Below are 16,779 nucleotides of genomic sequence, written 5' to 3'. Positions count from 1 at the left end.
CAAATTGAGTACAAGTTTGAGTAAGGATGACTTGGAGCGGAGGCGTGGTTTAGTGGTGGGCAGAGTTGTAGTATCTAATTATAAATTAAGGAACGATCGAGGCGGGGGATTAGTGTTGTAGGATTTTGGCACTGTTGGATACTGAGCCGGATGAGTTTAAATCGGGGAATGTGGAGATGTTGGGGGGAATAGATCTGACAGCGATACTGTTGATACCTGCGAGGTCAGAGGGCATGATATCCGTGAGGCCCAAGTCGAAATTCTTGACACTCACGACTCGAACCAGGTTAGGGGACACTACACTCGTGAGGTCTGAGTACGGAACCTAACTTTGGTGGAACCTGTGTTGGGACACCAGTGATACTCGAGGTGTTACTATTAACATCTACCCAAGTCAAGAGACACCACGTTGACAACTCCAAAGTCTCAGTGTCTAAATCAGAGACTCAGAATCAGAGACAAAGTTTTGCAGTCAAAGTCTTAGGGTTAGTGTACTTTCAACTCCGATCACGTTGAGAGTTAAGTACAAATACAGTACAATTCTCCCACATCGATTGATCCAACACCTCTCTACATTTCTTTTCCACGTAATTTTCAAGATTACCATCGAGAATCCACGGTATCTCCACCCTCACAGGGTAATTTTACGCCAGCCCCCCCTGTAGGGGAGCCCCAGTAATAACAGAAAGTACGTATTTCTTAAATTTGCTTCTCATTCAAACGAGGCTTCATTAAAGCCGCCGGGCGTTCTTTTGATGTTAACTCCTCGTCAACGTCTTTGATTTCGCTCAGCCATCTTTTTGATTAGAACGCTTCGAGCGTCTCTCCCCCGTCTCTTATCGAGCAACTTTTCCACGTCCGTTTCTCTTCCCCCCCGTCTCTGTCTCTCGGTCGGAAAATTTTATTAAGCAGTTCCGCGACGCAGTTTCCATTATCGTATCCGTCCGTCAGATACCGTCGTTCACCGACGCCGAATACGTTTCCGACGAACAAAAGAGACGTCGGGAGGATCACCTATATTCTTATCGCGATTCCTGGCTGGTTCTTCGTCGTATCGTTTAAACGATAGGGATGCCTTTGTCGAGATCGACGAGAAACGGGGGCGAGAAAAAGGGAAGGGAAGACGCCGACGGTATTGAATTTACACCGCACTATACGGAGATGTAACAAAAGATCTTCTATTCAAGTTTCGGACTGCACAAAGAAGCTTTGCTTTCTTCGACCCGGATGGAAACGCCGGATAATTAAGTCCCGGGCCGTGGATGCGTTCTCTCTGGTTGCGAACATTGCGTTCCTCGGGTTCGTTGGGTAGTCGAGGGAAAATTTTGTTGGGGAAATTCGATATTGCGTTTCATTTAGGAAAGAATACCTTTGCAAATGCAGGATGACGTTTAGAAGATTGGAGCTTGCGATCGGTGGCCACTGATAGGAGTAACAAGGCTTGACTAACAGAGGAGTCTGGTTATAAGGGATTTTGATGAAACTTTGCACTTGTCGATGCCACTTATCGACTTTGAGGCTTTCGAGGATGATCCTAACATAGAAAATTGAAACGTTGATGTCCTGTTAACAGAACACCTGTCTTCCAGCTCAAACTATTTAAGGGTGTATTCTAGTCTAGAATGTCAATTTCTAGATGTTCTTTTGGACTTGTTTTCTTCAAACTCGTAAGAATTTTTTGATCTACTAATGCATACATATTTATTCACATCTCAAGAATATACTTTATTTTTAACGAAATAGTCAAAATCGAACGTAATACAGGTGATTTTGTGTAAGTCATTTAAAAAAAAGGAAGTTCGTGGTTGCATATGAAGTATATAAGTGACTGTATCAATCTTTTGGAAGATATATTTTCGAATGTTCACTCTCTTAGAAAATGCACCCAAAACATGTATATTTTTAAGGGTTTTAGTCTAAAACAATTCCTTACCAGAATATCTTAAGACTAAGAAATCTATTTTTTTTATTCTATATTCCCCCAGTGATCGCAAAATGATCATACCTATATATATATATATCCGATTTCACGGGTAACGTTGAAGAGTACGGTTTTCTGCAAATCCCGCTGTATGCAATTCTATTTATCTTCCGGCTGATGATGATCATAGGCACGAATGGATAGTGGGTACGACTCAGCGACAGAGCGGGTAACAAATGCGCGCTATATTTCCTCCAGCGTGAGACTATTCGCGAAACAGAGGGGAGATGTATTACGATAGAGATACCGTTCCTCTTTGAAATTGATGACGACGCGAGCTCCAAGTTTGTCGGGTTGTATCGCGACCAGAGCCGAGCGCGGAGTTCGTTTTTCCGTTTAAAGGGATTCACGGGACAGGCTCGTATTTTCGCCGAGCAAACATTAGGATTCGTAAGCCGACTGTGCTCCCTATCGTTTGGACGCCAAGCATCACGGCGGAAGAAGTTGCAGCTTAAAAGTGGGTTTGGCAAGTCGCCATGCTGCGTCATCACTCGTACCGCGGAGACCCGAGCATGCCGCGTGCGGCTACAGGTAAACGTACACCTGGCCCTCGATTTCAATTGGAGGTTCACTGTTCGATCCTACCCTACTCTTTACAGGGATTTTTATGTATTTTCATGAGGCGTTGCGTCTCCGGAACGTTGTAGAAATGTAAGGGTAGTTTGGGAGCTTTGTCGTGGGGGAAATTTAGAGCATGTTGACACGTTCTTTAGGTTTCAATTTCCGTAGTTTTTGTGGGGCGAGTTAATTATAACGATATGCTTTGTTTCCTCTTCTTTGCAATGATACCTCATTTGGAGATTTGAAGCAAGTTGACACGTTCTTTAGTTTCCAATTTCTATAATTTTCGTAGAGTGAGTTAATCATAATAGCATACTTTCTTTCCACTTTTTTGCAATAACATCTCATTTTCTCCAATATTAATTGTACAATTTAAACAAACATAAAATAAATTCTTTCAACACCATCAAATCCCAACTTAATATTAATTAAATCAATATCGAAGTTTCATCACGCCCCTTGCCTTACGAAGTAAACCTTTAAAATTCCTCCCGTTTTTAACGGGTTTTCGGTAGTCAAGTTTCGCGAATCTAGAAACGGGACTATAAATTTACTGACCGTTTCGTCGAGATATATGGCTCGTTGGGAAACACGCTCGCGGGATTCTAGACGCGGAACTTTTTAGAGCCTTATTCTGCATGCGCGCGGAATAAGATGTGTACGAAAACGTCGGATTTGAATTCGAGATAGGACGCGAGAAATATTTCACGCGCGGCACCGCTTTTACGTGCCCAAGCGGAGATTCGAGGAACGGCCATGATTTTGTTATACTGCCCGAACTTATTCCGGTTCGAAAACGATTCGCCGTGGACGAATTATGAAAGATTGATGCTGGAGGTTCATGAAACGTTCAAGACGATACATCTTCGGTTGAAGGAGTGTACTACAGACAACTAGGGTATATTGTAGGAGTACATTCTTTAAAATGTGAGAAATACGCGTGGATAATCTTAAGGAACCTGTTAATGTTACCAGTAATTTTATTTAATTGACAGGTAAAGGAATTCACCAATCACTGTCTGAAAGATTAACATTTCTGACTAATCATGGATGTTGCTAATATTTGTGTAAGTTGTACGTAACAGGGTGAAAAAGATCTCGGTATTATTTTTCAAATATTGTCTATAATCTTAACGTTCATAAATTATACATTATACAATTTTAATGTTTGTATAATTTACAAATTATACAAGAAAAAGAATATCCTTATCTCATAATATCATTCTTCAAATAATTCAATAAACATTACGCAATCAATCACCTGTATATCACATCACAATGTCCCAGTTCCCCCTCCACGATATTTCTGACACACGATTCGTGTTTTCTGTTGCAGGAAGTATTGCACACGATCAGCGCGCCCAGCGGGCAGGTTCGGCGTATCGTTATCTTCAAGAAAAACGGCGTTCAAGCCATGGTGGAATATCCTTTGCAATACAAATCCCCCGTCCATTCGGTGGGCTCGCGTTTTACGTATGAGTCGCGAGTACCTAGGTTTTCGAAACTCGATAGATGCGCTTAAAGCCCAAAGGGGATCTCCATCATGACACACTTCTACGAAACGACTCGGCCCAAAAGTTTGTCGGTCACGCGCCACCGTTTCGATGCAATGAAGATTTATAACTGGAACTGAGAACCGACGCAAGTTTTGGTTTCTCGATCCTTAGGTTTCGGTTAGTTTAACTATCCCGCACTCTATGTCGAGTGGAAGTTCGTATTAATCGACTGTTCTCCTGTCTTGACGAGGCAATTATTGAAAGTTTGTTAGATATCGTTCCTTAGATTCACTGAGATTCGCGTTGAATTACCAAAGTCATTAATTCGTTGATTCTATAAAGTCTATAAATTTCTTGATTTTAGTTGTTCCTTTTTTGATGACTTTTTTTGTCCAAATTCAATGCACCATGTGAATTTTTCTATCCTAAATGTAATATGAATTCATTCAACGATTTGATCTTCATCAGGTCTTATTTTCAAGAGTAAATAGGTACATCATATACAGATCATATTTATTGTAGGAGTATTAAGGAAGAAACTACCTAAATAGAGAACAAAAATTGAATTTGCACCGAATACCAAAAATAGGAAAACAAATGCAACAATCTAACTCGATATCAAACGATACTTAAAAGAGTCTTCACGTCTTGGTATTCAGATTTATTTATTTTTATCTAGTTCACATTCTGCATACTACATTTAAAATGCGTAGAATTGTACCAATTTCAGTATCACAATTTCATCCAGGAACAATTTTCAACTACCCCATTCTGTTTTCGTTAAATTCCAACCTGTAGTATTGCTACCCACGAATTCCAGTTAATGGTCTCGCGAACCCAAGAGCAGAGTTTAGTTGAATGGGTTGTCTTAGTTGTTCGCCTACTTTGCGTTGCAACGACCGTAGAAACCGCTAAAATGTACAGAATCTCGAGTGACTTCGTGAAACGTGTTTCAACCTCTCGCTAAAGCGACGGGAAACATACAGGTGCGAAATGATACACTGCATTGAATCGTCTACCGTCTAAAAGGACCTCCTCGCACGTGTGAATGGCCCGCCTAGAAAACTAACGCTTGGAATACTCGCACGTGTGGGTGTCGTGAACAGCCAATGGGTTAGCGTTTGGGAATTCTTCAAGTTCTTCATTCATATATAGAGCTATAATTTAGGTATATAAAATAAATTCAGTCAAATGATCCTTATTATATTTGGTATAAAATATTGAGTAGTTTGGTGCGAACAATTGCTTAGAATTTTTTTTATTCGATATTATTATACTAAAGAAATAGGGTATAGAGAATTTTCTTTCCAATTTGCTATCCAAAGCTATGTGACTCGCGTGAAACACTGCACATTTGCTTAGTGTTCTGAGATAGAAGCAAGGGAGTGGTAACGAACGTTGATCTAGAAATCAGTCTGACATTGTAAGGAATAGTTTCATTTCATCACAACAGGTGTATTTCCTTATCCAGGTTCCCACACACTCAAGAGTACTTGGTTTTTTCCTTATTCCTCGACAAGCAGCACTTGTCATACGATACAAAAATCGTTATCAACCACTTGAGATAACTGTCTTTCAAGACATGTCTTGTAATTTCCACGCTATTGACTTATAGAATGTTCGCTAACACATTTTTGCTTATTTTGTCGAGTACACATTCTTCGACAAGCTTCGATAAGGAAACATTTCGGAGCACCGAGTTGCAAAGAAGGCACTTTGAACGCCTGCTGTGATTAAATGAATTCTTTCCTTATAATGTAGGAATAGTTGATTTGTAGATCGTTCTGTGACACATTTTCAGAAGTAGTGGAAGATACAAGAATATTTACTCTTCTTCTTTCTTTTTCTCTTTCTTTATCTTCCCAACTCAGTGTCAAATATAATACAATACTTGCGATCAACGTTCTTTGTTTAACATTAATCCTTTGTGTGCCAAGGAGCGATATAAAAATTTCACGAACCTTAAAATCAAATTGACCGAAATATATACACATATTTGTTTACAATCACGAATATTTGCTTAAAATTGTCTGGCATTTCTCGGATATGTATGAAGGTTTCCTCTGGTTGTCAAAGGATTAAATTCCAATTTACGCGCATAAATGGAGCTGAAGTGATGGAAATCCCCTCGCAACTGCGAGTTGTTTCATTATAATTCTTTTTATCGATGTAAGAACGCGAAACACTGTGTCTATGTATTCTTAACTGAATCCTGGCGAATCCACGTTCGACTCGGTGGAATCTGCGACGAGAGCGAAGGAGACACTTCACGGAGCAGATATATATTCCGGATGCTGCACACTGAAAATCGACTTCGCGAAGGTGAGTACATAAAACTGATTCTCATTCATGATTCTCTGTCCTCCCTCCTTGTGGGAGCGCACCCTCGCAATGAACGAGTCGAAAGTCCGCTCATTATACAGGGACTGGACGAATCTGGACCTGGTGGGTGAAAGGCAAAAGTAGAAGAAACGAAAAAGGGGGGAAAAAAATAAGCCTCTTCAGTTCTACCGTTAATATTCATGAGAAAGGATCCAACGGAGAAATGCTTCCGCAAATAATGGAAACGCTCTAAATTCACGTTTCTCTTACGTAAAGGCGTCTGTACTTACGGTACCATAAAACTCGAGGAAATTTGCTCATTTCATTCGTTTTACGTGCTCGTTACATATTCCAATTACTTGCGCTCGGGTGCGAGGCGCGCGGCAACGACGTTCTTCTCAATATTTCGTCCGACGTCTAATTAGGAAATTCAACAAAAATATGCCACGAATATGTTTCTTTCCGACAGGCCGCGCCGCGTACGTGAATTTTTGCTTGTAATTTTTTTACCGCACTTGGCAAGTTCACTTTGTATCTTCGCATTGATATACTCGGAACGATTCGAAGGAATTTCGACTCAGAGAGTATTCTTCGAATGAAACGACTGATAGCAGAGTAATAGGCAGTTTCGTATATTTATTGATAGGAGGATAATGGAATTAGAGGTTTTCTCTGCGATACTTCGCATAAATAGATGTTGATATATTTAAAGACACACGAAGGAAACGTAAAGAACATGAAATATTTACGGAACAGATTCTGAGTAAATGTATATATGATTAGGCTTCAGAATTATCGTATACAGCCAGTCCCATAAATATTCGTACCCTCTCTGCTTATTGAAGGAATTTGTCTAAATTAAATGATAGGCTTGATGTTTTCAAATAAATGTTTTGTTATATATATACACACACAAGTGTAAAGTACGTATTTATAATGAAACATTTATTTCAAAACATAGAACCTATTATTTAATTTAGACAGATTTCTATTAATAGACGTAAAGGCTACGAATATTTATGAGACTGGCTGTATAAACATCAAAATAAAAAACGAAACTTTTCATTTTGTCGAGACCACATCATTTATGTTTCCTTTTTTTAACTGAGTGTTCTGAAATAGAAATGTAGTCCAAATAACAGAATATGTGACCTAGAGAAATCGAAGAGATTTTATTATCTTTCACACAATCTACCCGAAAAAGAGCATACACAATTTTTATAACACATATTTGAAGTAATAACGCTAAAAGGATCGATATCTTCGTTACTATCGATTCTATCAAAAATTTATGTGGAACGAAAAAGTTTCCGAATTTAATTTGCAACATGTTTTGTTCTCTGAGCTTTCGCTGTAAAAGCAGCGGTAAGCGAGATAGCGTACAGGGGTTTATGGTTGGCGCTCCTTACGACCCCTCGTCCCATCTAGAGTTTTGCAATGTCACGTAGCCTAGATTTTACGTCGACCTGTGGTGTACGTACGGTCCAAGTTTTACCACGATTACTCCGACCATTTCCTCGTGATGCTATAATAAACACAACTGACACAAGTTTAGTTATATACACGTGGTTGTTATAGAATAGAAATATAAAATAGAAGGAAACGTAGATTTTCGAAGATTTAGTGCGACCCAAGTTTGCAGTTCATACCGTTCATGGGAGTTTGACGCGAGGCGTGTGCTTTTGGTCGCCTGTTGAATATTTATCGACGATAAAAGAACTTGCTGGTCCTCCATTCTTCACTTAAGGGCTCGTAACCCTCGTCGTCCATGAAACCGTGGTTCTATGCCCATTCGTGTAGGATTATATCGCAGGCAATTTGCAAAATTAATTTTGACACGTAATTGTAGAGTATAATGCTCAAGCAAAGATAAAAATGACTCATACTTTCAGACATTAAGCATTTCTTTTTATAATAACAACCTTCTTCCTCGTTAATCAAATTTACGATGTCAAACTTCAAAATTTTATTATTTTCGCCAGTACTCTGTATTAAAAACGTAAAATATCTGCCGATCGCGAATGTGTTAATAAATATTCAATGATCGTATTTAATCGAAGGAACATTCAAAAGAGGAAAATCAAATTTGAAGATTTCCAGCGTGATTACTTTTACCTTGCCTAAGTTGATGGATGTTCACACGCCAGCCATCCATTAGAGGAAGCTTTATACAAAATTCGAAGTTGATACCTGCCACGATTCGGGAGTCGAACGCCCGCAACCACTTTACGCAAGGGTGGCTTTGAGAGCACGTCGCTACCCATGTACGGTAGAGATTGATCCCTATTCGTTGCCAAAATACCGAAAATCACGTACGAAAGCAAACAGCCACGCTTTGTAATTTTGGAAGAATGACCTTCCTGCAAGTAACTTGTTTTCGCATTGGTTCTTATATTTATTTAGTCTATAGTATATTTTCTTTGACGCTTTCGACCCGACATTATTCTCAAAGGAAACTAAGTAATCTACACTTTTTATTATACATAAAAAAAATTTACCCTCTTCGAGCTAAATTTTGGTCTCCTGCAAAACGACTTGCAAGACATTTACTTTGATGCTTCAGGTTTATTCAGAGACATATAATTAAGACGTATACCTCATCTTGTGAAAACACTGAAATTATTTGATAAAATGTCGATATATTAGCACGTGGCCTGAAAGTTACACGAACCCATATAGGGTTAAATTCTAATGCTCCAAGTGCCACAAACAATAAATATTCCTGAAAACCAGCGGCTTCGATCGATCAATTTTCAGCAACACAATTCCTTCGTGTAACACGTTTCAAAAATAGTACGACCTACAAGCTAGAAACGGCGTCGGCTGTGAAAATGTCTCGGTTGAAAAATAAAATCTCGCTTCTATTGGCACCAGCTATTATTTAGCGCGAGGTTCCAACAGTTCCGCGTGCTTTGCTGTCGCCCGGTACCCTCTATCGTGAAAAAGATCGCAGAGCAAACAGTGACGCCTCGCCTTAAAGGGAATGAAAAGAAAATCACGTGCATTAACGTTAGGGCCCCGGGGCAATGAGGTCTTCCGTGTCGTTTGAAAGAAGAAAAGAGAAGCGATTCGTATAGCGAGCCACGCGAAAGCTCCTCCTCCTCGCCTAACGAGTTAGATCTCGTTTCAGCTCGTTGCGTCGCGTCTTTTCAATCAACTTCAACATGTTAGCATACTTTGCCAAATGAGAGCATCGTTACCTTCTTATCGCATTCAACAGTTTTTGCATTGTAGGCAATTAACACACGGGCAGTGATTAAATTGTATTTGGAGACAGCCAGGAACAGGCGCAACACTAAATAGCGAATAACACCTGAGCAACATATATTGTTGAACGATTATTTAGCGTGTAGTGCTGTCAGGTTTAAAATGTTAGGTGAGGTAATTTTATCTAGAATTTTATTAGTTGGTAACAAAGGAAAATTTTAGAAAAGGAGATTAGATAACAAATAACTATTAACGCAATCCATATCTGCTGTTTTAATGGACAATTTGAAACAATGTTAATGGAAAGTAATGTTTATAATTTGCACTGGCTTTAATGGAGTTTTGACCTACTGGGACTCGTTATTTCCATGAAAGGAAATTGTCATTGCAGAAAGTAGTTCTCTTCCATGTTATCGCGAATGACCATTAGAACTGAGAGTGGGCAGTTTTTTTTTCAGGAAACATTTGCGAACCTTAAAATTTCAAAGGAGCACATACTGTTGGCCTGGTGGTATTAATGCCACGATTACGATATTGGGTCGCCAGCACAGGTTACACTGATAATATAGATGTGTATTGCATATGAAGCATCTAGAGCGCCATTCATTATCAGATACGCATGATAATGTATCACCTGATTAGATATTCCATCACGATAATGATACAAAGTATCGATCCAAGTTTGTTCAAGTATGGTTATATTCGAAACACGTACAAGTTTTAAAGACGACGTCTTGGCCAAACTTGTCCTCGATTTTGCCTTAGGTCATTTCATTATGTGCCGGAGGAATGCAATATTTTACATCTTTACTGTATTTGTCGATCAACAAGCCCATTCTGCAAAGTAGCATGTTCGAAGCACGATCTCGAGGAGTTTCGACGTTGTTTTCATGTCTTCCTCGGTAAAATTCGATCTATGAATAATATAATAATTAGATAAAGGCAGGTAAGAAGGTAGCAGAAGTTCAGTTATTAACTTACGTTAACTTTGGAGTTACAAGTTAATAATTTAATGTACCGGTACCTTCTCGGCTGCCATTAATTATTGTATTATAGATGAAATTTTACGGAAGGTCTAAAAGTAAGGTTGGAACGTACAAGTAACATACTTTGAATATTCTTGCTCGTTTTCTGTATAAATTTAATTGTAGCATTTCACCAGCATTACAGCGACTTCTATTAATTTAAATGGTCCATTCAAGCATGAAATATTCATTTTCTCGTACATTTTAATTCCATTTCTGTACCTCGCTGGTAAAACTGTGTTAGGTCACTCTGATTCTGCATTTTCCATTGTTATTGAAAATATATAATTATCAACGATTCGTCTTTTCAAGGTACAAGATACCAATTTACGTTTTCACTGTTAATCACTGACAAGCCTCCGAGCTGAATTAATCTAACAGTTTAATTTTGAATAATCGTTCTCTCGAATATTATTAAAAATTAAACTACAAAGTTAAGGATAATACAGAATTGTTCACGAACGGCAGGAGGCAAATATACTCAGCACTTTCTTTAACTTGAACATAATAGAATAATATTGCAACTCACCCTCAAGTATTCTAGAACCCAGAGGTTGGAAGATTACAATTCATTTTGGCTCTCTCCAAAGCAAGAGCAAACCTCTCACCTGTATGCTTTTGAACGCCACTGTAATAAGCTTTGCTAAAGTTTTTCTCGTTTTCATAAAAGTGAGAATTTTTCCATTTCACGGTCGACTTTTACATCAATTTTTTTCTCCATTTTTTTTTTTTTTTTTGAAAGCTAGACTTCATTCACTCGCCATTTCAACGCGAAAAAAAAGAACTATCTTCCATTCTTCCAACGTTTCATTCTTCGTGATCTCATTAATTCTGCCTAGCGTCCCGAGTGTTGCTTGCACAGACGCGATCGTGTGGCGCCTAATTACCGACAATTGCTCTCTTCGCGCGCCTCCTCAGCTAATTAAACAATTGAAATCTCTGGTTCCCTGATTCTCGCTTAAAGCATAAACAGAAATTTCTAATAAACAGCCAGAGATGCAAACAAGCTTTTATGCGTTGTTCCATATGTATGCATTTTGTTTAACGAAAGTTAGGAGTTGAATTATTAGTTTCATTCGAATTTTTAGAAATATGATATGGTACAATAATATTCATTGTACGAAGGCTAGATTGGATTAATATTCATTGATATGATCGTTAAAAAATGAAACTTCTAGATTTTTTAAAAGGGAGTCTGGACCATTTATGTCGCTAATTAATCTTTTCATTTTGGTAAATAACGTTGAGGCAATGCCTGTAACATCAATTTTTCGGGTTTCTTTTAACGAATTTGATTGGATTGGCCCCTGAGAGGTTCGTATGATTCACTCACACCTCGTGCACGTTTCGCGAACACATGATCGCACGAACACGTTTATTTGGCACATCTTTCCATTGGCAATAGTCGCGCAAAGGGTGGGATCGCGTGGACACGCTGACTCCGCCTCGAAATCCAATTTTGAACTTTGGGCCGTGGCTTACGCTCTATTTTCATTAGTCGAACTATCGTTTTGGCAAATACCTTCGACTGCCTCCTCGCAACACCCTTCCGAGCCAGTCCCCATTCCTTTACCAGCCTGTTTCGTCTCTATTCGGCAAATCTTCACCCTCCATTTTCAGTTCTCGACCGAGTCATGGCTATGGCTCTCAAACTTTTTGGTATTTAGAGCTTTTCTTTATTCAAAATCTATGCAGGACATCAAAGAGCTTTACAGGATGCTCATTAGACTCAAGCTTAAAGTTTGTAGAAGCTTTGTACAGTTATACTCATGTAAGTGGGAGGTAGTGGATTTGTATTGCAGCGGTGATTTAAATGCCAGCTATCCTGCCTTCTAGGAAGTTAACCAATACATGCACCATGTTTTTATTTGATTTTTCGTGATATTTGAATAGAAACGTTCAAAAAAGAATCACTTTTACAAATTTTACCTGTGTATTCACTAATAAAGTTTGCCTGGACTTGCGATGTCTTCTGGAAAGAGACATCCGAGTGCACACCGTTAAAAAATCTTATATGTATCAAATTGTAGAATCTTCTTCTGTGATCGCTACCTCAACAACGAAACTTAACTAATGGACACATTGGTTGCAGTTGGTCATCAGCGCATAATCAAATTAGTTTCATTGTAAAATGTTAAACGTTTCTCGAAATACTTCAAATTCGTTCATTTCCTGATCTTGGAGAGACTTAATTTGAGCGTCAATTAATTCCTGTGTCGCGCCAAATGACCCAGAAATAATTTCTCGCCTAAAGGGTGAACATTAATTTCGCGAAATAGTTTCCACCTCGACGAATGGGAGCCCACTTTGCGAGACTCCGGCTTATGTAACGCAACAATGGCGATTCATCTGACTCGTTCCTCCACGTGACGTAGCCGCGGACGCAATTAAAGCGAAATTTCCTACGGATTAGAACCGATCGATTTCCTGCGACTCGTTAGAGTAGACGCGAGGGATTATATTTAATTCTCGTTCGCGTTCCAGCGTGCTGAATAGAAAACGCAGCATGAATGCCACCGGGAAGGGATGTCCGTTGCAGGTTTAATCTGTTTCTCAATACGTATCGTACACCACCGATCGATTATAGGGGACCGAAGAGGGATTTAAACGTCGTACCTTGAGAAAATTTCAAATAAATCTGGATGGCGAATAGAATCTTGGAGACGTCCTCGTAGCTGTTATTGTATCGCGTTATTGATACTACGTTATAGGGTAATCAATTTCTGCTAGCAGAGCTATATTTGGAGAAATGGCTTCGTTTATTAACCCTCTATTGCATAATGTGTTCGAATCAATCGATAAAACCTGTGTATGTATCGCTGTGGACGTTTTAGCGGCCTTTAAGGGTGATTAGAATGGTCCGGGTGGACGTTCGCGCATTTAGTTTATTCTGTTGACATATTGTTGTATTAGGAGAACCAGAACGTAATGTCATTTATGCGAATGTTAATACTTGTTTATTATTCATCAGCTCACTGTATACCAATTGATTTGTATCGATCAGGCATTTAAAATTTCCACACTAAACGGCACAAAATTGTTGATAACGAGGACGATTACGTAATTGAATAAAAATAAAAAAAATATACAAATTTATTTGTTTCAATTTAATGTGAAAGAAATGACTACTTTCTGATCCTCCCTAATGTGTACAAGATTTTAGCCTAACAGATACTTGTCAGACGAAAATGTGATACGAATATGTTTATTTGCAATTATATCTTCTTGGCAAAACTACTTTTAATCTTCATTGGACGCTCAAATATAAATAATTGTTGAACGTGGCCATGCTAAGTAGAATTCCACTTTTAAAACCAGCAAACCGACTCCAAAAACGATTATACAAGTTTCCACCGTCGAAACGTGATGCATTTTGTACTGCATGCTAGAGCACTTTCAGTTACGCTATCATTCGTACCGTGTATAAAGCATCATAAATCTACGAGTGCCTATTGCAATGTATCACAGGAAGAGATATAATAAATCTGACACATCTGATAGTGTTTGAGCAATGATAGTTGCACAGCAATATTCAAAAAATAATATTAGAAACATTCGAAAATTAAATTAAAATATAAAAATCACATTTGAAAAATATTTGAGTAATATTACGAAGCTTCCACGACCATATTTTTCATCGACCTCTTTTTATACGAAGCATTTCGAACTCATTTACTCGAGAACTGTTAGAGGAAGCCTGTTAGCAGATCTCAAGAATTCTCGAGCGTATTCGAGGCGGAGTAGCTGAATTTCCCCACAGCGAAAACTTGGCAAAAAAAAAAAAAAAATGTCTGGACGCTTTTCGACGCCACCTCGAAACGCGCATCTGTCCCCTGGGACTAGAAACGTCGATCATCGGCAATGACGCGCGTGTAACTGGTAAACACGCGCAACGCTCGATGGAAATCGTTCGTATCCAATAAATTCGCAGGTTCGCCTGCGCGAGCAGACCGAACGATAAGCGGGGCACGTAGCACTGCTTTGTCAAGCCGTCGGCGTTCCTCGTGATATTTCCCGAATGAAGTCGGCGGTGCCCAAGCCAGCAAACGTAATCCGCGCGTGGCTCGGAGACGCGCGCGTTTTTCCGCCGTCGACGCGCGGAAATTATATGCGTCGCGAAAGGCGATTAAACCGGTGAAAAATTGCACCGTTCATCGACCCGATTGCTTTGACAGCGCCGCCGTGAGAAACGACTGGACGAACCATTCCCGACAGCTCCGAGCTCGCGAAGAATGATTACGGGCGACATTTTCCGTGAAACAAGAAGGAATTCGATGGCGTTTTAATTCGTTGGCCGTTGATCGCGATATCAACACTGTGGACACGTTGCGAAGAGTAACTGGTTGATTGCATTTCTCTAATCCTTCGAGAAATGAATCGTACCACGGAATTATTTTTATTCGATTGAATAACCAGTACTCGACCCATATTAAAGTTGTCCCCATTTCTTAAATATGATCGTACATTCCAATCGCGGTAGTTAAACTGAATTCTCTCGGTGCAGTAAATTCTATGTTTTCTTTAACGTAAATCATAGCGTTAACGTCCAATCGTGCGGACGTTTACTGCTCCTGTAGCGCATAAATCAAATCATTGGTATTCTCAAGCTAGTAAATACAATTTCTACGACAACTCTGTGGTCATTACTATTAATATTAGGTCGTCCCATAAGTACGTGCTGCAGACTGTGTCGATATTTAGTAAAAAAAAAACTATCGAAATTTTCTAGTTGCGGTATAATGAATATGTCAGAAAGGTAGGAAGATATCGTAAAATAGGAGAGATTACTTTTTTTTTTCATGACACTCAAGGGCATGTTTCATATATTAACTCTTTGCACTCCGAGCAATTTGGTTACACTTTTAGCGAATAATGCCTCCATATTGTCATCACCCCTTAAAAAGTGTTTTTCATATACTTGCTTGACTATCCAAGATGTTAAGCCTACTCTCACCCCAGTCGGAAAATACCGTTGCAAGCACATCGCGCAAGGTCGCCGCCTATCGATCCCAAAACGAATGTACCAGCTAGTTGTGCAAACCAATTACGAACATTAACGCCTCGCAGCTGGTTCTTGGGGCCGTCGGTATGTCGATCAGGGTAGCCACTTTGGCAGTACGTAGCTAACGATCGAGTTACCTCGGTCCGGGGCTGTCTCTATAATTATACCTCACTTTGTACCCAATATTCGCATTAACCGAACGCTGACAATGAAAAACGATCTGGCAATTATTTCCTACCATCTCTCTATATGCTGCCGACCCACCCCATCCCCTCCTACCGCGTCACGTTGATCGTTTTATCGCGACATTCGTTCTGCTTGCCCCCTACCCTTCTGTCCAGGCAATTCAACGTTATTGCTTCCCTCCTTTCCCCCTCGATGTACTCGAAAACTCTTTTTGCCTCCCGATAGCATGGCCCCGGCACGACGAGGGAAAATTAAGTGTACCAGTCTGCTTGATTACCGGCTAATTAGAGCGCCGTTATCTGTGACATTCTCGGCACAGCCGGGGTACGGATTCAGGAGGGCGAAAAACTCTGTGTACAATCGTCCGCGAAAGCATCGGAGATCGACCTTTGTCCCAATAACTGTTGCGTTAGCGCTGTTCCAGCCGGATTCATTGGGAATTAAAATCAGATCGGTGAAATGTATCAGCACCCTTGGTGCTTGGTTAGATGGAACTGTTATGTTTTTAGGCTATTTGGGTCTATCGTCTCTTCAGTGATTAGAGGAAATAAGGGTTGTCCATGCAGACAGGTGTAGAATCTGTATTATTTTTGCGATAATGTGATACGTAGGAGTAGTTTAGGTGTCAAGGATTTTTATAACTACCGTTGGAAGTGAAAAGTTCTTTTGTACATTGTTGTAACGTTCCTCACGACACACCGTGTTTTCTTATGTAACTGTTCAATGAAATGCTTGGAAAGACATGGTGCAATAGTTCAGAAAAAGGTGCATTGTTCGTAGTTGTATTATTTAGTGAAGAATGGGTTTTCCTGGAAATGGCGGTTTTGGCATTATTTTTAAACCTCTGTTTCTTGTACCACGCGACTTCCATTGTAGGTTGACGACCCGTCAGATACATGAATTCAAGACACCTCGATTCTTAAAATCGATGGGGTTATTCTTGAGATATCGACTTGAAAAGTCAATGTTTATTATCGAATTAGTGTTTTTTTATCGAAC

General features: G+C 39.6%; 1 protein-coding gene across 2 annotated transcripts in view; it reads left to right on the top strand.

Annotated features, from left to right (window-relative positions):
- The window catches only part of LOC128883500 (heterogeneous nuclear ribonucleoprotein L), a 208,864-nt gene that overhangs the window by 72,663 nt on the left and 119,422 nt on the right, over positions 1-16,779 (top strand). For both annotated transcript variants that reach the window (XM_054135935.1, XM_054135927.1), the window contains exons 4-5: positions 3,879-3,964; positions 6,264-6,360. In XM_054135935.1, the coding sequence (XP_053991910.1) occupies positions 3,879-3,964; positions 6,264-6,360 (183 nt within the window). The remainder of the gene's footprint in view (positions 1-3,878; positions 3,965-6,263; positions 6,361-16,779) is intronic.

The sequence above is a fragment of the Hylaeus volcanicus genome, chromosome 1, assembly GCF_026283585.1.
Source record: "Hylaeus volcanicus isolate JK05 chromosome 1, UHH_iyHylVolc1.0_haploid, whole genome shotgun sequence".
Taxonomy (NCBI): domain Eukaryota; kingdom Metazoa; phylum Arthropoda; class Insecta; order Hymenoptera; family Colletidae; genus Hylaeus; species Hylaeus volcanicus.
Note: the sequence above shows the minus strand (reverse complement) of the source record. Positions and strands in the feature narration are given on the sequence as shown.